This window comes from Rissa tridactyla, chromosome 1 (genome assembly GCF_028500815.1).
Source record: "Rissa tridactyla isolate bRisTri1 chromosome 1, bRisTri1.patW.cur.20221130, whole genome shotgun sequence".
Lineage (NCBI taxonomy): Eukaryota > Metazoa > Chordata > Aves > Charadriiformes > Laridae > Rissa > Rissa tridactyla.
The window spans coordinates 23,797,648-23,819,333 of NC_071466.1; the positions used below are offsets into that span (position 1 = coordinate 23,797,648).

Below are 21,686 nucleotides of genomic sequence, written 5' to 3' on the forward strand. Positions count from 1 at the left end.
CGGGATGGTCTGACGTGAACCACAGGGTGCTTGCAGTGTCCTGCAGCCAGCCGAGCTGCTCACCCAGCCCGCGTCCGCAAAGCCTGCCTGAGACTCCTTATCCTTTGCATTCTTTTCTATATTTAGGAGATTCACGTGTACACAACAGCCAGGCAAAGCGTGGGAAGGGCAAGCAAGCATCAAGACAAGTTTTGAATTCGGGAATCCCTTGGGACTGTCAACAAGTCACAAGGAGGTGCTATGGGAGCTGCTAAAATTACGAGGGTGTGACTGCAGCTGTATCTACACAAGGAGCAAACGGTTATATACTTTGACTTCTAAAGACCTTCTCGAGCTCATCACCTCGGGTAGCATTCTCGTAGTCCCACCTGCAGAAGCAACTCGGGCTTTAGCAGCTCTTTGGGCTCCAAAGTCACTCAAGCACTCCTGAGCATGAGGTAAGAAGGGACTCCTCTTGAGGTCCACGCTCAAATAAATGACTCTCCATGAACAAGAAACCTCAAGTGAGTTAAAATCCTGCCGCTCAGTTATCCCCATTCTCTGGCAGCTGCTGGAATGAGCTCCTGGGGCCGGGAATGAGCACTGGAGAAACTGCAGAGCCTCGTTGCCGGATGGTTTTAAATCACAGCAGGGATGCAGCAGGCGAGACGCCGCAGCTCCAAAGAGGCCACGCAGCCTGCGGGGCAAGTCGGGCTTGCAGCTCACCTTCACTTGGTCCATCGTGCCTTCCTGCTGGGACCCAGAAATGTCCCCTCATACAAACAGGCCATCCGCAGGAGTAGCTTTTCGTCTAGGCCTGCAGCAGGTAGACACGGAGCAGCTCAGCCATCGTAATGCTGCTGTTTCCCTTTCTGTAGCTTCAGGTGGGCTTCAGCTGCGATAGGAAATCTGCAGAAAATGTTAAATGCCAACAGAGAGTTAGGATACATTTGAGGAAAAAAAAAAAAAAAAGAATCAACTGATCTATCATTTTTACAAAAAGAATTATTAAAAATTTAATTTTAAGAAAACTTCATCTTTTACTGAAACACAAATACTGATATTACAGTACCTTTTGCAGATAGAAATAATTCCAGTGAATTCCACCCATCCTCGCAGTTTTTGCCTGCAAATGCTTCTACACACCTGCAAAGATAACACAATCATACATCCACTGACGTGAGATTTTAACACACATAATCCCACAGGAACACATTTCCATAAAAATGGGACTTTATCTATCAACCACTGACCTTAATACAAATCAAATAGTTGTCATATAACACCACGGTCAGTATCCTCACAATCAAATATCAATACAATATCCTCATTGTTAAAATCCAAACATTTTCAAGCGGGAAGCCAGGGCTCCCTGAAGCCCCGTGACAGCACCAAAGTCACCAACCTCCTGGTTTTCTGCCATCCTTCTGAACTGCATGTCCCCCGCGTTTCTGGAAAGCAGATTACCGGTTAAAAGGTCTTTGATATTCTGCACATTGCTTGTTCCATTTTTTTAATAGCATTTACAGCATTAGGGCGGTACTAACGAAGAGAGAGATGAGAGAGAGCCACCCTGCTGGACACTTGCCTACCTCTCTGTTAGTATTTGTACAAATAGCAACACGCAAGAGGGTGCAGGATTTTATGGTGTAGGTAGAAGAAAGCAAGTAAAAGGCGGGAAAAATGAGTTGCCCTCAGAGACAGGGTTTGTCTCTCATGGAGCAGCACTCCTCTGTAGGGTAAATCAAAATAATGGGGTTAATTTATCAGGGGGATTTCCTGCAAGCGGGGTATTCCCAGGTGGGAATACCACCTGGGTATTCTCTGAATGCATTCTGAAAGAAAACAAAGAAAACACATTCAAACCTACCCTAAATGGATCAATAAAATACAGGTTTCAGGTCAGTGGGGGGTGGTGAGAAGCAGCAGCCGTATAAAAGGGAGGGCCTAAGGCTGGCTCAGGTGATTCGGCACAAGGAGGACTTTTCTCCAATATGCAGAAACCCAAAACTTTTCACGCAGACCATCATTTGCCCCAACATATAAGGGGAGATATAAATAAAACTGGGGGACGTCAGCCGAACCACCAGCTCCAACTTCATATGCGTCCCATTTCCATGTACATACTTGCCACTGCTGCTTCAGGTCTGGATAAATAAATAAGCTATCTGGGCCGCTCTCACTCTTAGCAACACTCTTAACACTTCACCTCTCGAATAAATCTGCAGAAGCACCACACTAACTTTGGCCCTTAAACACTTTTTCAGAGGACCAGGGCCAATAAAACATACGTGTGTGTGTCCCTTGGTTGACTGAGAGCACTGGTGGATCTTCTACCCAGAGCTGGGGCACCAAAGGGACCTCTGGCAGAGGATTACCGTGAGCTCAGACTGGGACCTTCCCCGCTCTTGACGTCGATACGATACAGCCTCATCTGTCCAGCCTAAAAGCCAAGGCGAATAATGAAAAAGTAAGAGAAAAGCTCAAGGGTTTGGTTTATTTAAACAAGCCCTGCACTTCTGAAGGGGTTACACCAAAGTGACCTGTTACGTAGGGTGTGGTGGTTGGGATTTGAGTGTTTTCAATTGGCACAAAGGGTCCGGCACACAGAGAATGAGTTACAAAAAGAGTTTAGCTTTTACTGACCATTTTAGTTTGTGAAATGTCCCTTTTGCCAAGTGATACAGATAAAGCTGGAGATGCAAGGTGGGGTGAGAAACAAACATGAAGCTGGGAAGAAGGAAAAAAAATCAGAGTAAAGCCAGTGAGGCACAGGCCGAATAGACACTTCTGACAGACCAAGGGAAAGGTGTGGAAAACGGAATAGCTCACAAAGTAAGAAATTGAACGTCAAATTAGCTATTTCCCTGTACTCAGCCAGCCTACATCAGTTTTTCACACACACGTGAGACCGTCAGAAACCAAAGACAGAAAAAAATGAAAGCGTATTTTGTTGGAAAACAGAGATTACAAACTGAACAAACTACCAAAACCACCTCGTCTTGGGAATTTGGCTTAAACACCAGATTGAAACAAAGATAACTAATTTGATTAAGTAGAACAAGTTATCTAAATCCCTATTCAGGGAAAACACCGCCAGCAATTCAGCAGTGTTTTCCAAAAGGCCTTCAACGTTAAATAGTTTCAACAGGAGCAATTCCTACAGACACATGGCACTTCTCAGTGCAGGAAGGACACGTTCATTGGGTGGGCGTCAGGGCAAGACAAGAAATTAAACTTACAGGAAAATAAGAAGAAAATTTGCCAAGATGGTGAGGAATCAAGTCTGATCTGAACTTACCTGGTCTCTGACAGCCGAGTTGGGTTACAGATCCCAATAGCACTGCCTCTTTCTTGCAGCTTCCAATTACATCTCCGGCTCCTAGGAAAAAGAATTCCTTTTTCAACCCTACCATGACAGTGAGTGCTGTTTGCCCAAATGTTAAGAGGCAGTGAACTGTAATTTCAGCTCTCATTTGTAATGAATGGGATTTACTATGGCCAGCATGAATCACTTTTATAACACTTCGATAAGAAAGGCGGAGGGATTTAGGTCTCTTCAGTCTGGAAAAAAGATGGCCGAGGGGGCATCTTATCAACACTTATAAATACTTAAAGGGTGGGTGTCAGGAGGATGGGGCCAGGCTCTTTTCAGTGGTGCCCGGCAACAGGACAAGAGGTAATGGGCACAAACTCAAACATAGGAAGCTCCACCTAAACATGAGGAGGAACTTCTTTACTTTGAGGGTGGCAGAGCACTGGCACAGGCTGCCCAGAGAGGTGGTGGAGTCTCCATCTCTGGAGACATTCCAAACCCGCCTGGACGCGCTCCTGTGCAACCTGCTCTGGGTGACCCTGCTCTGGCAGGGGGGTTGGACTAGATGATCTCCAGAGGTCCCTTCCAACACTATGATTCTATGATTCTACATATAATTAGTTTTATAGAAGTTTTAGTATGTTATAAAAGTTGCTGTATTACTTGTATTCCCCCAGGGCTCTCTTACAAAATTATTTTGTTATAGCTGTATTCTTCTTGGAACTGAAGTGAAGACAACTCAGCACATCTGTAGGTCAAGAGAAGCACGGTAAGCCAAGACACTCAAGGCGATTTTGCTGCGTTTTTTGTTTCTCAAATCCGTGTGAAGAAATGCGATCACTTCTGGGCTCCAGCATTATCAGCTGTTCAAAGCTGAAGATGCTCATGTCCTCCCAGGCCGTCACTAAGCTGCCTCATGGCCTCCGAGAGCAGAGGCTGCAGCTTAGCTACCAGGAGCTGGGATGGCTCTCAAATGACCTTGGGGGAAAATGTTCAGCAGGTATAAATAATGTACGTCTTTAATAACTTCATTTGAGCTGTGGAAATTTATTCTGGGTGAGGATTTGACTCCATACAGAGGGCTGCAAAGTGAGTTAACCTGATTCCACCTTCACGAGGAAGAAAAGTGGGGTTGGTAGGAGTGTGCACTACGTGACACCAGCAACCCTTTCGGACTTTATAAGCGTTTTTTTTTCTTTCATATGTATTTTTAACACTGAGAGTAGGCTGTGATTGAGACCTTGTAACTACTTCTGAAGGGTACCGTTAATAAACAGGCTTTATTGTTAACAACTGCCCTGCTAACCTGTTGTGAGTATGCTACAGGAGCTCGATGAGCAAGGATGCTCCAAACATCAGCCAAACACAGGCTTCTGACCATGCTTAAGGGACAAGCCGTATATTCAAACACCCTCTTGATAAATTACTATTATTCACGAGGTCCAGCTTCCTGCAGCATATTGGGAGCTGCTGTCCTGTGACGCGCAACCGAAAGGGGCTCGTCCATCCCGACTTGCCCCAGCTCGGCAATGCTTCACCTTCTCAGCGGGTCACGTTGGGGATGTTTCCCCACGGCCCAGCTCTCCCGACACTCACCTCCCGCGGCGCAGGGAAGGCAGGTGAGAAACGCTGTTCAAGCATGAGATGCACTCCAGGCCATATGGGCACGTGCCAGTAGCAGCCGTGGGCAGGGTGGGAAGAACCTGCCACGCTGCCGTTTCGCTGTTCCTCTGGCGTGATCGCAACCACCAGGTCAGAGTCACAGCCCAAATCACCCCTCGCCTCCCCCTGCCCCCTCGGGTCATGCCCCACTGCCACTGTAAAAGAAGGGAGCAGTGTGGAGGTGTCTAAGGGAGGGGGCTGTAAGGAGTCGGAGGGTCAATAGCCAAAAAACACTTCATAAAACCCAAGATATCCCAAAGATTAATTAAAAGCGTCTTCTGCCACAAAAATGCATGTGCAAGAGCTGGTTCGTCCCATCCTAGGACAGGTAGGATACATCCCATTTTGAAGGCATCTGTTTCTTCTCACCAAGCGCGAAGGCAGCCAGAATGGCAAGCTTTAGCCCTCCACAAGTTGCCTTAGAGGCTACAGGCTCAGAGGCAACTGTTTGGCAAGAGGCATCCCACTCCCTTTCCTCTGTATGTTTGAATCTACACACCAGCAGAGCACCGACTCCTCATCCTGTCAGATCTTTATTGGCACTTTGCTTCTGGTTGAAGCATTTTGTCTTTCACAGATTTTTTGGATACTTCCTTCGAACGACAAGCCGTAACGACTTCCTACAACTGTGCAGCTCCGGCGTGCCGCAGTGCTCCGTTTAAAGAGCCATCTGTGGAAGAGCAGCCGCAGCCGACTTAAAAGGTAAACAAATCCCAGCCTGGGGAAGATCAGAAGGGCCGACAGGCAGTCCTGCTGCTGCTGATTTATGCTTCCTTATCTTTTATCTCCTTCCCTCTCCTCCCCGAGCACGCTAGCTGCTCTCCCACGGTCCTTCTTCCAAGAAAATGCGTGTGCTTGTTTTCTGCAATCGGGCATTTTCAGTTCTCAAGTTCTTTAAGTCTTCTAATTTTAATGTAATATTGCCCTTTCGGTACACTGCAGCTCTGCCAGGGTAAAGCACTCACTTGAACTTGTTCCCAACAGCACGTAAATAAATCCCTGGCTCTGGGAACAGAAAATCTCCAACACATTGCCCAGAAGCCATCTGAAACGGCAGATGCACGGTGCCTCCCACTTAAGAGCAAGCAGAGGACACGCTTTGGCTCACACCACTTTTCCAGCTCTCCACTCACGAACCCTTCCCTAGCCGTGAAGCCATCAGCAGGACACTTGCCCAGCGAGCGTGGACTTCCTGCCCTCGTGGCAAAACCTCCTTCCAAAGACACTCTCTTCATTCATGGCTCGTAACACCAGAAAAGACGTCTGTCCCCTAGCGGAGCTGAGGTGATGGGGCTTCTCTGAATGAATCTGAACTAGGGCATATTTTTGAGAAAATAGTCCCGTTTTGATGTACACTCCTCGTGCTGCTCAGTCAACCCCAGCGCCGTCCTTCACGCCTGTTCCAGCACTCAGTCGTCCCTGCTGTCAAAAAAAAAAAAAACAAATTAGGGGCAAATTTGTCTAATTTCAACCTTCAGCTACTGGCTCTTTTAAACACTTGTCAGACCAATGTTCAACTTCTCAAATTTCTGCTTCTGTATCATGATTAAGAAATTTTAATCTACTGAGAAGCTGAAATGCATGTTTTCTGAGGCATCAATATTGCTGTGTTACAATGATCAATCCTTTTCAGTTCTGTCTTAGTATTATCTGTGATACTAAGCTCCAGTATTTTGATATGTATCCATTTTAAATTTTTGCACACACTGATTTAAGTCTGACCCACTGCTGCTATTTAACATCTGTAGAAAAGAAAGCGTTTTATCAACATATGATGCGAATTCTTCCATCTGGCTTTCCACTGAAGGCAAAGCAGAAATATTTCTGAACACCTCTGCCTTTTCTGTTATGGACAGTGCTGCAATTTCCATTTTAGACTTACTGCTTTGGAAAGAAAACTCTCCTCAAGTTTCTAACTCAAAGGTCACTTTGCTTCTGTATCAAGCCCTTTCCATGCCTGGTTTCTGATCTGCATTCAGTTCTTCCTTGCCCTATTTTCCCTTCTCTTCCCTGCCTTCTTCACTTAACCGCTGCCCTCTGCTCCTCTTATCTTTGTTGGGAAGGCGTTCAGAGAACTCCATGCAGCACCAGCCGCATTTATGTCACCGGAAAGCAATTCTTAAGCAGTATTTCAGTCTGTCTTAAGTGAATCAGAAAAATAATCACATCAAACATGAAAAAAAGCAGAGCTGACACCTCAGACCATCAAACGTAATCCACGTGTGTTTTTCCAGATATGTCTTAATTATGTGTTACTATTCCAGGATTGCATATGGGTATAATTTCTTCTGAAGATGTTCACTACTTATTCTCTATAGCAGCTAAAATCCAAAACACAGTACAATTTCAGATTAAAAGCATGACGCTGAGTTACAGCATTATAAAACCAACTTTTGGATAGCTGGTTCAGCAGCCCCAGTGGGGAAATATGGAATGCTGGAAAAGGATTACAGTGGTTTTTACATTTACGAAGAGTTACATTGCTGGTCACAAGAGAGGTCTCGCATTACTGAAAGAACACATATTTGCTGGAAAATAAAAGTCCCTCAAAAAGAAAAGAAAAAAAAAAGAAAGGAAAAAGCATCAGACATTTGAACAGCTGGAAGCATTTTTAGAAACTACCAAAAAAGAGAAAAAAAATTATTTAGAATAATATTTCCCTCTCTGTAGTAAGCATCATATTGGTGATATAATAAGTTCCCAAGAGGCTTAATCACGTCTACTGTTCAATCCCCAAAGGTTATTTCATAAAACAAAAATTAGTGAAGTCAACAGAGTTTCTTCACAAAAAAACCCCTGAAGCTGTCGTTCTATTTATTTTTCTACCGGCTCCCATCTTTGTCAAGTGTCCCAAGAGCCATGAATCTGTGACAATAAGCCACAGCCCACCGTGCTCTGGCAAAAGACAAGATTTTCTTCCTTTGTCTATATCTGGTTTCAGTATTAGGAAGACGCTGTTTGACGCCACTCTGATAAAAACTTGAGAAGACTGTTGTTTACAGAAGGATCAAGTGAGACAGTGAATTAAGGAAGTAATAGCAGCACAAACCAGTGTGATTACTACATAGATTTTGATAAAGCATCTACACTCGAGAACCAACATCACTTCAATTTCTTTCAAATTAAAAGCTAGGGGAAATCTCTTAATTTCAAATGCTCTGCTTATTCTGCCAATTATAATGCTTTATTTTCTTTACCGTAGTGCTCCCAGGGCCCTGTCAGCACTAGGACTTCCTTTCGCTAAGCTCTTTTTGTCACAATAAAGCTTTCAACGTGTGCCAACTCCAGATAAACATTATTGGTAGTTTGTTTCAGTACAAAAACAGGCAACAAGCACCACCAGGCTCCCTTAGCAACACCCTTGATTTCCCTTTAAAACGTACTGTACTTCCATTAAATACTCTACAAGGGGTTGTTAAATTGATGTTCATGAGCTATTGTATCTTTTGAGAACTTCGCATCTTCACAATGTGCTTTTATTCACACCTAAATTTACATTTCTTTAGTTTTTGAGTTTGGTTTTTTGTTTGGTTTTTTTTTTAAATCACTTTACTTACAGCAAAATACCCACCTCGTTTGTTAAGCGAAACCATTCGTTCTTTCCTCGTAGGGGCCAACTGCAGATACAGAACGTAGCGATTCAGACGTACAACACGGAAGCCTTGTTGTGGCACATGTCTCAGAATATGCCCACTATTGTTCAATCAAAACATTTCATATCTAAAAATGTCTAAGCCCAGTTCCAATAGAATGGCAGTGCTATTCACACAAGACAAATTCCCACTGTGCAAAAACAGACAAAGTGAAAAAATAGGAAAAAAATATCAAACGATACCTGATAGTACAAATTCTGCTAAAAAACAGGGGCCACCCATCCAATCTGCTCTCACTCTTATTTACCCCTTCCCAAACATCCATTTTTTTGAGTTGATCTGTTTTATCTTTATTCTTCACATGCTTCTCTCCCAGCTATTTACCCTCATCTCTCAGCCTTGGTTCTCTTCCTCTCTTGCTTCTTTCACTGCATTTCCGCTGAGCAGGACACTTATGATACCTTTGGTAACAACCTACAGAGGATCTCTAAAAGACAAGGTCATTTCTAGAGAAAAAAAAAAAAAATTTTTTTTTTTTTTAAACAGGCACTCAAATACCATTTCATAATTTGTTTCAAGAGAAAAAGAAACCCCCGCAGATAATATTTCCTTTGTTCGTCACCCACTATATAATGCGTAACCTTAAACTGCTTCAGCATCTACTGGAAAAACATCTTTCTTTTGAATGATTTTGTGCCCCCTAAAACCTGCCCTCCTATACTTTAAACAGTTCCCCAACACTCGTCCACTCCTCATTAAAAGCAAACTCCACGTGAACAAATATGCAGGGACCAGATTCAGGCCGTGCCTATGCACCAATGTTGCCAACCTATTTCGATAGTAATTCTTCTCTGCAATGGAGTCATCAAAATGCCTGCAAACTCACATTCACCAAAACACAGAATCACAGAATGGTTCGGGTTGGAAGGGACCTTAAAGATCATCTAGTCCCAAGCCCCTGCCATGGGCAGGGACACCTTCCACTAGACCAGGCTGCTCAAAGCCCCATCCAGCCTGGCCTTGAACACTTCCAGGGATGGGGCATCCACAACCTCCCTGGGCAACCTGTTCCAGTGCCTCACCACCCTCACAGTAAAGAATTTATTCCTAATGTCTAATCTAAACCTCCCCTCTTTCAGTTTAAAACCAACACCCCTCATCCCATTGCTATACCCCCTGATATAGGGTCCCTCCCCACCTTTCCTGTAGGCCCCCTTCAAGGACTGGAAGGCCATTACAAGGTCTCCCTGGAGCCTTCTCTTCTCCAGGCTGAACAACCCCAGCTCTCTCAGACTGTCCTCACAGGAGAGGTGCTCCAGCCCTCTGATCATCTTTGTGGCCCTCCTCTGGACCTGCTCCAACAGGTCCATGATCCATGTCCTTCTTACGTTGGGGGCCCCGGAGCTGGATACAGTACTCCAGGTGGTGTCTCACCAGAGCAGAGGGGCAGAATCACCTCCCTCGATCTGCTGGCCATGCTGCTTTTGATGCGGCCCAGGATGCCATTGGCTTTCTGGGCTGCAAGCACACATTGTCGGGTCGTGTTGAGCTTCTCATCCACCAGCACCCCCAAGTCCTCCTCCTCAGGGCTGCTCTCAAGCCATTCTCGGTCCAGCCTGTCTTTGTGCTTGGGATTGCCCCACCCATGTGGCAGGACCTTGCACTTGGCCTTGTTGAACTTCATGAGGTTTGCACAGGCCCACCTCTCCAGCCTGTCCAGGTCCCTCTGGATGGCATCCCTTCCCTCCAGTGTGTTGACTGTGCCACACAACTTGGTGTCACCAGCAAACTTGCTGAGGGTGCACTCAATCCCACTGTCCATGTTGCTGACAAAGAGGTTAAACAGCACCGATCTCAGTGCTGACCCCTGAGGAACACTACTCGTCACTGGTCTCCACTTCGACATCAAGCTGTTGACCGCAATTCTTTGAGTACAGCCATCCAGCCAGTTCCTTATCCACCAAGTCGTCCATCCATCAAATCCATGTCTCTCCAATTTAGAAACAAGGATGTTATGCGGGACAGTGTCAAACGCTTTGCACAAGTCCAGGTAGGTGATGTCAGTTGCTCTCCTCTTATCCACCAACACTGTAACCCCATCGTAGAAGGTCACCAAATTTGTCAGGCACAATTTGCTTTACTGAAGCCGTGTTGGCTGTCACTGATCACCTCCTTATTTTCCACATGTCTTAGCACAGTTTCCAGGATGATCTACTCCATGATTTTGCCGGGCACAGAGATGAGACTGACTGGTCTGTAGTTTCCCAGGTCTTTCTTTTTTCCCCTTTTTAAAAATGGGGGTTATGTTTCCCCTTTCCCAGTCAGTGGGAACTTCACTGGACTGCCACAACTTCTCAAATATGATGGACAGTGGCTTGGCAACTTCATCTGCCAGTTCCCTCAGGACCCGCAGATGCATCTCATCAGGTCTCATGGATTCGTGCACCTTCAGGTTCCTTAGATGGTCTCAAACCTGATCTTCTCCTACAGTGGGTGGTTCCTCATTCTCCCAGCCCCTGCCTTTGCCTTCTGCACGTTGGGCGGTGTGGTTAGAGCCCTTGCTGGTGAAGACTGAGGCAAAAAAAAGTCATTGAGTACCTCAGCCTTCTCCATGTTGCAGGTATCGCAGGTAACCAGGTCTCCTGTTTCCGCCCACATTTTTCCTGGTCTTCCTTTCATCACTGACATACCTGTAGAAGCTTTTCTTGTCATCCTTGACATCTCTGGCGAGATTTAATTCTATCAGGGCTTTAGCTTTCCTAACCCAATCCCTGGCTGCTTGGATAATGTCTCTGTATTCCTCCCAAGTTACTTGTCCTTGCTTCTACCCTCTGAAGGCTTTCTTTTTGAGTTTGAGTTTGTCCAAGACTTCCTTGTTCATCCATGCAGGCCTCCTCGCATTTTTGCTTGACTTCCTCTTTGTTGAGATGCATCGCTCCTGAGCTTGGAGGAGGCGATCCTTGAATATTAACCAGCTTTCTTGGGCCCCTCTCACTCCAGGGCTTTATCCCATGGTACTCTACCAAGCAGATCCCTGAAGAAGCCAAAGTCTGCTCTCCTGAAGTCCAGGTTAGTGAGCTTGCTGTGCACCCTCCTCACTGCCCTAAGGATCTTGAACTCCCTGGAGAAGGAAGTTAGCATTGACACGTTGCAGGAACCTCCTGGATTTCTTATGCCCTGCTGTGTTGTCCCTCCAACAGATAACGGGGTGGTTGAAATCCCCCATGTGCACCAGAGCTTGTGAACATGAGGATGCTCCTATCTGTCTATAGAGGGCCTCACCTGCTCGGTCTTCCTGGTCGGGTGGCCTATAGCAAACCCCCACTATAATGTCACCTGTCCCTGCCCTCCCTTTAATCCTGACCCATATGCTCTCAGTCATTTCCTCATCCATCCCCAGGCAGAGCTCCATGCACTCCAGCCGGTCATCGACATAGAGGGCTACACCTGCACCTCATCTCCCCTGCCTGTCATTCCTAAAGAGCCTGTTTCCTTCCGTTCCAATACTCTAGACACAGGAGTCATCCTACCACGTCTCTGTGACGCCAATAAGCTCATAGCCCTGCAGGCGCGTGCACGTCTCTAACTCCTCATGTTTATTCCTCATGCTACATGTGTTTGCACAGAGCCATTTAAGTTGGGCCCCAATGAAGCTGACTTACTGCCTGGAGTGGCTGGAGTTCCTTTGGGTGCACTCCAGGTACTCTCCTGCTGACCTGTGATCCTTCTTCAGACTCTGGGCGTCTACTGCTGGCACCAGCATCAAACTGGTAGGAGTGGAATGGATTGTGGTTCCCCTCCCCCAGCAACTTTAGTCTAAAGCCCTCTTCATGGATAGACTTCATCCAGTAAAGCCCTTAAAGTAATGTGGCAAAACAAAACCACCGCTACCCAATAAAACAAACATGCCCAGATAACAGATACAAGGACAAAAGGACCTGGTTAATAGGGGAATACTCCTGAGAAAACAACGGCTGAACCCTGAACACTGAGGCTCAGTGGAAGATCTGCAAAAGATAAGCCCAGGAACTAAAATTGTAACTCCGTTGGATATTTTAAAAATTACTAATTCAATAGCAAGACCAGTTTTATGGCACCCTGTAAATTCCATTCCTCCTCCCAACCATTTTATGCACTGATACAATGAATGGTCCATCTTTTTTATTTAGATTTAAAGTTTGCTATTGCATTCCAAACCTGAAGAAGACCTGGCTTCGTACAACAAAAGATACTATTTTTACTTACAAACATGGCCACACATACACCCACTGGATCATCGCAGCTACAAAAGCATAGTTACCTTCCGTGTTATCCTCCACTAGGAAACATTTGTGGGGTACCTATTTTACTCCTTTGTCTCTCTTTTTTTTGTGTTGCAAGATATCTCTTTCCTCCACACCCTAACATTTTCCATCACATACCTGTATGACCATAGTTTTTCTTCTCGTATCTTTTTGTTCCCTATCTCAAATACAGTTCCTAGTTTTCCACATCATCTTTCTTTCCAATTTCCCCTCTGTTGCAAACGCAATTTGCTTTTCCCCAATGTAGAACTCCCACAAGGAATGGTGTTAAACAAATTTAAAGAATATCCATGAGCATGTCAGAAAGACCCATGCAAACAGTTCTGGTCATGACACTCGAAAGGTATGTCCTAATACTGAATTCAATGTGCTTACCAAAAGACCATTCATACCACTCCACTCACGCTGAAGGTGAGTTCAATCAGCTCTTCCAACAAGATCAAATTTCCTAACAGTACATGCTAGAGGATTTGTTCTCTCAAATTTCATGCTTAAGCTCCTGTGCAACAGAAAGCCATCATCTTCATAAATGAAACCAGGTGATCCAATGAAATTATTTATTACTGTTCCACCAACATGAATATCGAAACTTTTACAAGTGTTCACCAAGAAGCAAAACCAGGTCACAACAGTATTTTATCCACGATTATGAAGACATATGCAATCTTCCATAAAAGAATTCAGTTCTGTTGAACATTTTTATGAGTCCATGATAAATGTTTCAAAGTCCTGGTCTAAGTCTGAAACAAGGGCATCCACAAAATCTTCAACTGAAGGTGATTTCTGAAGCATACCTACAAAACCAAGACAACAGACCCTTAGCAAGAATACTATGACCCTGAAAGCTGTGTCAATAATAATGTTTATCACGAACTAACTTTTAATGACACAATACAACAGAAACGGCTATCATGTTTCTTTGTCAAGAAATAAATGGAATTATAGTGTATAGGGATTATTTAATTTTTCAAGCTACCTGTTACACATTATCAGAGAATTGACAGGTTTCAAGACTGTTAACTGACTTTTATCGTTACAATCTTGCTTAAGCAGGGGATTAAATCCATTTTAAAGCAATGTAACCATAGACTCAGTAATTTCCAAATGAGCGGGTATCTAAATCCTTATCTGCTGAGCCCCAGGTGTGGCAGAGCCAGAAAAAACAACATATTTTCTCAAAGTGTTACACACCTTAAAAGCATTTAATTTAGTATTTAATGTACAAATACCTCTGAAATTTTTCACAAGGCATGAAACATACCCGAACAAAATAATTTTCAGTGCACTGCAGTTTTAGTTTAGCTTTTTTACAGTAACAGGACTTACCTTTTACTAAAAATTTTAATTAGTGCATCTGTCAGCTGCAGCATATGGCTACAGAATAACAGACAGGGAAATTAGCATAATGAAGAATCATGCTCAAGTACTTTGTCAGGTAATTCTACAAACACAGCAGTAAAAATCTGACACCTTGCTCCCCAGAATCCCAGTTTTTACAAAGCATGAGAATATATCCTGTAAATTATTTTCAGATGTTTCTTTGTACTTAACATTACGTTAATGTTGGTCTTTTCGCTGCTATTAACATTTTCAAGATTATATATGGAAATTTACTGCATTACTTGTACCAGAAAAAAAAACAGTACAGCTGCCAAATAATGTAAAATTTCATCTTTGTACTTCTTTGAAGTAATCTGTTCTTTCTGACAACTGCCAATGTAAATATAACCTTGTTCTACCCTTTTTGATCAGCATACCTACTGAACATAATTTTATATTCTTTCACATCCTCAACAATATTTGCTTTCAGTGGAAATTATAATTGCATGCTGCTAAAAGACCGGAATCTTTTACTATAACACAATGATTCAAAACCCACCAGGAAACAGACCGGCTCGAGGTAATTTTGTGTGAGCAACCAAAAAGAATTTTCTTGCTAAGACCTCACAGAATCCCATTTCAATCTGATTTAAACACACATTGCAACTGTCAACAGAAACCGCCATGACCCAATAGATTAATAGCAAGGGCTAAAAGGAAAACAAATCTCATACTATATATAGGTTGACTGAAATGCTGTTAAATGAAGTTTGCATCAAGCTATTTTCAAAATGAAAGAGAACAGAATTAGTATTTCCAAATACTTGGTAGACTTGTCATCTACTCTAATGTTAGTAAAATTACTGTGGCATTACTTCTAGTTCACAATGAAAAATGGCTTGCTATATGCGAGGTTGAGAAACAGATGGGACCAGATACCAGCTACTAATCCAACCTCCCCAGAGAGCCATGGCCTTTTGCAGACTCCCTCTCTCTCAGGTTCCTGAGCGGGCTGGCTGAGGAACATGCGTACTTGCTCCCTAGAAGCCTTGGGAGAATTCCAGTTTAAACTTCTATTATTTTCCTGGAGTTTTCTCAGAAGCGGAGAGAATGCCTTAGGAAGGTGACATGGATGGCAGCCCACTGGAACATGTACTGTCACGCATGACTACTGGAGCTTCATCTTAAACTCAGCTGGAGTTGTCCAGTTCCAACAGTGCAATTCATTTTGCCTTTTTTTGGCCCCATTTTGCCTCAGACATTTACATCTGAACTAACTGACTCTACTTCCGGAGACTGAACAGTAGGAAGACCTTACTGGGTGCCACTCTGACCTTCTCCCGAGGTCTACTTTATGACAAGATGAGTTGTGCCTATGAAGAACCTACTTTTCCCTGTATCCCAGAAAGGAAATCTGGATGACTAGCTCAGGTATAAAAATATCAATGGTGAAATTATTCATTCCTTCCAATTTTTAAGATGTAGCTCTATAAAAGAACTGTTTTTCTATAGCCAATATGCCCTTTTCTATCAGATACCAATATGGAAGGACGACTGTAATGCTGCTGCATAGACAGTAAATAAAGATGGCCGTAACAGACATAACCACTACTCCCCAAGCTGCAAAATACAAAAAACCCCTTCCAATACTGACTTTATAAAAAAAAAAAAAAAACAGCCTAGATGATGCTTAGCCAATTGTTTTGACACACCAGAATTTATTCTGCTGTGGACAATTCTTAAAAGTATGATTACCACTACATTGCAAAAGAAGAAAAGCTAACAGTGCAATGATTAAGGGGAAGAGAAGAGACTCATGCTGGGATTATCTTCAAGTAGATTTAATTTCCCTCTTACATAAAAATTTCAAATCATAACAAAAACATTCCAAAATGAATAAAAGAAACATAATTAACTACAGTACGCTTGGATGTATTTTAGTGCAGCTGAATACAGTCTTACCAAATCTCACTCAAAATGCGATACAAATTGCATTCATTTAGACTCCACATGGTTTGTTTTAAAAATGTAGGAGAATTCAAAATCTTTCTGGCAAAAGTGATGTGGAATCACCTCCTACCCAGTAGTTCCAACTTTTGATAATACAAACAGATTTCAGATTTCTTGCATTAGTGGTCTACTGCACTGCTATTTTCCCATCACTGACATCAAAAGCAGACACTAGCAGAATTTGCTTTTGCAAGGGAAGGATGAAGAGTAACTGAGGTCATTGCTGAAGAACTCCTACTGCAGTAAAATGATCATGCCCTCATGAAATAAATAACTACAGATTTTAGAGTAGACAACTCCAAAAGAAACAGACACTGATGGCATTTCCGTGTTTTAACCTCTTCCTCTACACAGATGTGTTAAGAATGGTCATGTCTCCCTTTAGACTCCATTAAAATATATGAAAGCAAGATCAGCTTTGATATATTGTAAGTACTCAGCACTTCAGTCTAAATGATTTAGTAAGATGTCCACAAGGTCTGATGGTTGCAGTTTTAAAATCTAGGAGTGTATTTTATACGTTCAGCCCAACTCCTATTTCAGCTCAGTCTCTCCCAAGCCTAAGGCAACTGCACAGCTTATCTCCTCTGCTTTGAAGTCTTCTTTCGCATTACAGCACTGCGGTTAACCACACCCTTTTGAGAGATGGCTAGCTATAACCTACAATCACTGAAAATTGGGAGAAGAATAAAGCCTGTGGCAAAATTTGGCCTCTGCTCCTTTGGAACACTAATTATTTTGGGTCCGTGTAGTTTGAGTTAACATATGTTGCCATTCACATCACCGCTTAGGATTTATGCATATTTCTTACACTTTCAAAGAGACATACAATCGTTCTCTGAAGATTTTCACAGCCTCTTGCACTGGAACAAATGCGTGTTTATTTACAGATTCAGTTGATTACCATGCATGCACACAGCTAAATATATCTGTCTGCAATGTAACACAGCGTTAACAAATCAAGAACGCAACTTCCCATATATTTTGCACGAGGACTTCTTCAGTGACTGCATCAAAACTGCAGGAGAAGCACACTCCAGGATATATTCCATGCTCTCAGATCCCAGATCATCCAACCCCGTACTTTTCACACTGCAATTCACTTTCTGCCTATGCACCTGGGGTTTTTTTTCCAGTCAGGGAGTGCCAAGGGAGAGAGAGAGAGATGGTGCACACCTCAAACTTGTACAGACCTGCAACCAGCACACAACTGGGCCTGGAAGGGACACCTGGGTTACATATCTTTAAAGGAATTTGGAACCCCTAATGCCACGTCGTCATGGGAAGGAGAGGGTCTGCAAGAGCCATGTGGCCAATCCAAAATGACAGAGGAATCAAGTTCTTCTCAAACTGTATTTCCTCTCTAAGGGAAAAAAAAAAAGGCAAGCCTCTTGAACAAAGCATTGTTCACTCATTTTTTAATTGCTCCTGCTATCCACATTTGTAACTGTTTCTGTATTTTGTAGATTATCAAAGGGATAAGATAAAAGGGGTCACTTCAGAAAATGTTAAAAAAGGTTTCATAAAGCCTTTGTGTTGTTTTTCTTTCAAATGGAAACAAATGCCAAGAGAATCAAACCCAAACAACAAAAAAAGTATATTGTGTTTTCTAATTAAAGACTAGTCCAAACAGGAATCTTGTCGGTAACTCCACCGGATGGCAGGTCAGACCCTTTATCTTCCCTAATCAGTACATCTATGGAATCACATGGGAGAAAGATGAAAAGCTAGGGTCATATCCAAACACAAAAGAAAGACAATAGACAGCTTCTGAGAAGAAAATTATAACAAAGAAACTGTATAAATGAAATGTGCTTGTGAAGTTACCTGTTATCAGACAGTCAATGAATGTGGCTAACTTCACAATGAGATACAGAAGCACTTCAAGGGTGAGGCTCCATACGTGCATCCAAAAATCAGACTTGTACAAGCCCATTTCTTTATATAAACAAAAAATTCCTGAAATAACAACCTACGGAACTTAAGGTTTTTGAAATACAGCACAGAATCTGGACTGTTTCCCTGAAGAAGAGTAAAATGACAAGCTTTTAAGTTTGGTGGAATCTGTCTTTAATCAGGAATCCATCTGGTCATCTGCTAGGGGAGCGCAGTTTTGCAACTGATGAAAACTAACAAAAGATGGAAATGAAGTACTCTGGAACACTTGTAATGAAAAGGAAAAAATGCAGCAAAATGAGTCAGAGGCTGATTGAACCTAAGCAAATTAAAGAACAAGTAACTGCTCTTACTTTTCTCCTTAAGTTCTCAATTTTTGCAATAAATACAGAGCAATTAAGTATAAACATATAATAATCTTTCCCATCATGTGTTCTATGTTTTAACCTCAAATAGTCCCAAACAAGCAATCAAACTATTAACTTGTCAAAAGACCCAAGTCACCTTAATTTCATTTTTCAGGCAGTCATTCAAGCACGTTTAAGTTTTGCACTGTCTACAAATGAACATCACAATATGCACAGGCAAGGAATCTGCTGATGAATTCTTGTTATTTTTATGAACTTGAGTACCTTTTAAAATTTCTGTTTAAAGTAATATTAAAGAAATACAGAGTATAAAAGTGAAATTCTGAATGCAAAAGTGGCCAGGGGAAGCAAGGAAGATGTACTCTTGATGGAAGAGGATGAGATCAGGGAATACTTAAGCAAACTGGACATACATAAACCCACAGGCCCTGATGGGAGGCACCCACGAGTGCTGAGTGTGCCGGCAGATGGCATTGCGAGGCCAATAGGACACGGGGTAACGGTTTTAAACTGAAAGAGGGTAGATTTAGATTGCATATCAGGAAGAAATTCTTCACTGTAAGGGTGGTGAGACACTGGAACAGGTTGCCCAGAGAAGCTGTGGATGCCCCATCCCTGGAAGTGTTCAAGGCCAGGCTGGATGGGGCTCTGAGCAGCCTGGTCTAGTGGGAGGTGTCCCTGCCCATGGCAGGGGGTTGGAACAAGATGATCTTTAAGGTCCCTTCCAACTCGAACCATTCTGTGATTCTGTGAACTCTCAGTAATCTTTGATCTATCACAGCCACTGGGAGAAGTGCCAAAAGACTGGAAAAAAAGCAAATGTCACTCCTATCTTCAAGAACGGCAAGAAGGAAAACCCAGGGAACTACAGGCTGGCCAGTCTCACCTCAGTCCTTAGGAAGGTGGCGGAGCAGATAATCCTGGAAACTATTTCCAGGCTCATGAACAACAAAAAAATTATCCAGAATAGTCACCAAATATTCACCAAGGGCAAGTCATGCTTAACCAACGTGATAATGATATATGATTAAACAACTGGCCCAGTAGATGAGGGAAGAGCTGTGGATATTGTCTACCTGGACTTCAGCAAGGTTTTTGACATTGTCTCCCATAAGATCCTCGCACAGAAGCTGTTGATGTATGGGCTGGATGAACAGACAAGTGAGGTGGATTAAAAACTAGATGAATGGCCAGGCCCAGAGGGAGGTGATCTGTGCCACAAAGTCTAGTTGAACGCCAGTAACTAGTGGTGTACCCCCAATACTGGGTCCCTGTTTAATGTCTTCATTAATCATCTGGATGATGAGGCAGAGTTCAACAATGAGAAGTACAAAGTCCTGCACCCGCGCAGGAACAACCCCAGGCACCAACATATGTTGGGAGCCACCCAGCAAGAAAGCAGCTTTGCAGAAAAGGACCCGGGGGTTCTAATGGACACCAAGTTGAACATAACCCAGAAGTGGGCCCCTGCCACAAAGAAGGCAAATGGCAACCTGGGCTGCGTTAGGCAAAGTATTGCCAGAGTTTGAGGGAGGTGATCCTTCCCCTCTACTCAGCACTGGTGACACCACACCTGGAGTGCTGCATCCAGCGCTGCGCTCCTCAGTACAAGAGAGACATGGACATACTGGAGAGAATCCAACAAAGGGCCACAAAGATGATGAAGGGATCATAGGAGAATCTCTCCTATGATGAAAGGCTGAGAGAGCTGGGACAGTTCAGCCTGGAGAAGAGAAGGCTCAGGGGGATCTTACTAATGCATATAAATACCTGGAAGGTGGATGCAAAGAGGATGGAGCCAGGCTCTTCCCAGTGGTGCCCAGTGACAGGACCAGAGGCAATGGGCACAAACTGAAACGCAGGAGGTTCCCTCTGAACATCAAGAAACATTTTTATCCTGTGAAGGTGACCAAGCATTGGCACAGGTTGCTCACAGAGGTTGTGGTGTCTCCATCCTTGGAGATGTTCAAAAGCTGCCTGGCTATGGTCCTGAGTAACTGGCTCTAGGCGGCCCTGCTTGAGCAGGTCCTAGATGACCTCCAGAGGTCCCTTCCAACCTCAACTATTCTGTAATTCCTTAATTCTGTGAAAATACCTTGAAAAACCTCTGCCATTTTTTTTAAATCATAGTCTGTGCTCATATTACCAGTATCACTCATGCTAATGCTGACACAGAGGAGTTACTGCTGTCTCGTTCTCCTATCACACGTGAACAAACACACCAGCAAGTGCGCTACAGTTACTGACCTTAAAGTGATACACAGTTCTGTTTAGTGGTTTATGGATTTACTGATTTAAAGAAAAAAATTTTAAAAAAATCAAACTGCATATCTTTTATACATAGATTTTTTGGTCACATCATAATGGTCACATTAATGGTAGAATAATGTATGTACAGCCATTCCTTAAACATAGCTAGCTTGCTCTCTTTTTCAAACACCAGGCTGCATAGCTATTGCCTCTTCATCATTTACCATTGATCCTGACGACTCACCGACGAACTATCTGCACTAAATGAATTGAGGACTATGAGGACTATGAACATTGAAATGCCTAAAAAATGTTAATTACTGCATTATTAAAGTTAAACTTGTTTGTGTGCTTTCACTGTACCTTGCCAGACTTCATCATGTTTGGATTTCCTTTAAACTTAAAATAAACTTGGAATTTCCTGGACTATGATGCCACTTTTTCAGATTAATTTCAGTAACGAGTTTTACCCAAAATAACTGATGCATATGCTCAACCCCAAATAGATTGTACCATGTTCCACTGTGTTCTCTCACATGCAAGAGGGAAAGCCAGCCGTACTTCCATAGATTTTATATAAGTCATCCACAGATGAATTTTGCAAACTTCATTCAAATACTACTTGATTCAAGGGAGCACACTGCCAGCAACTTCAACATAGCCTCTAGGACATTTCAAGAAGGTTCCATGCTCAGTAAAATTAAAAATACATCCCAGAAATAGAAGAGATGATAAGCATAACTGCTGTTTAAAAACATTTTTTCTTTCCCTACTAAATGACTTACAATAAAAATTGGATTTCCTTGTATAGATGTACGTTCTTGTCTTGCAACTACTCAATCCACAATTTTGGGCTACAGTTTTTTGAGGTTACAAAGACTCTTCAAAAACAGTAAACAAAGGCAAGTTTGCAAAGTCATGCTGAAAGAAAACTAACCTTGCAGATCAGAAATATAAATAGACTAATCTAGAGAATATATAGTTGCTT

General features: G+C 43.0%; 1 protein-coding gene across 1 annotated transcript in view; it reads right to left on the reverse strand.

Annotated features, from left to right (window-relative positions):
* Nucleotides 1–13,397: 13,397 nt before the first annotated feature.
* Nucleotides 13,398–21,686, reverse strand: part of MIPEP (mitochondrial intermediate peptidase) — a 76,926-nt gene continuing 68,637 nt past the window's right edge. Inside the window, exon 19 of the mRNA XM_054216436.1 lies at nucleotides 13,398–13,648. Within this exon, the coding sequence (XP_054072411.1) occupies nucleotides 13,554–13,648 (95 nt within the window). The 3' untranslated portion in view covers nucleotides 13,398–13,553. The remainder of the gene's footprint in view (nucleotides 13,649–21,686) is intronic.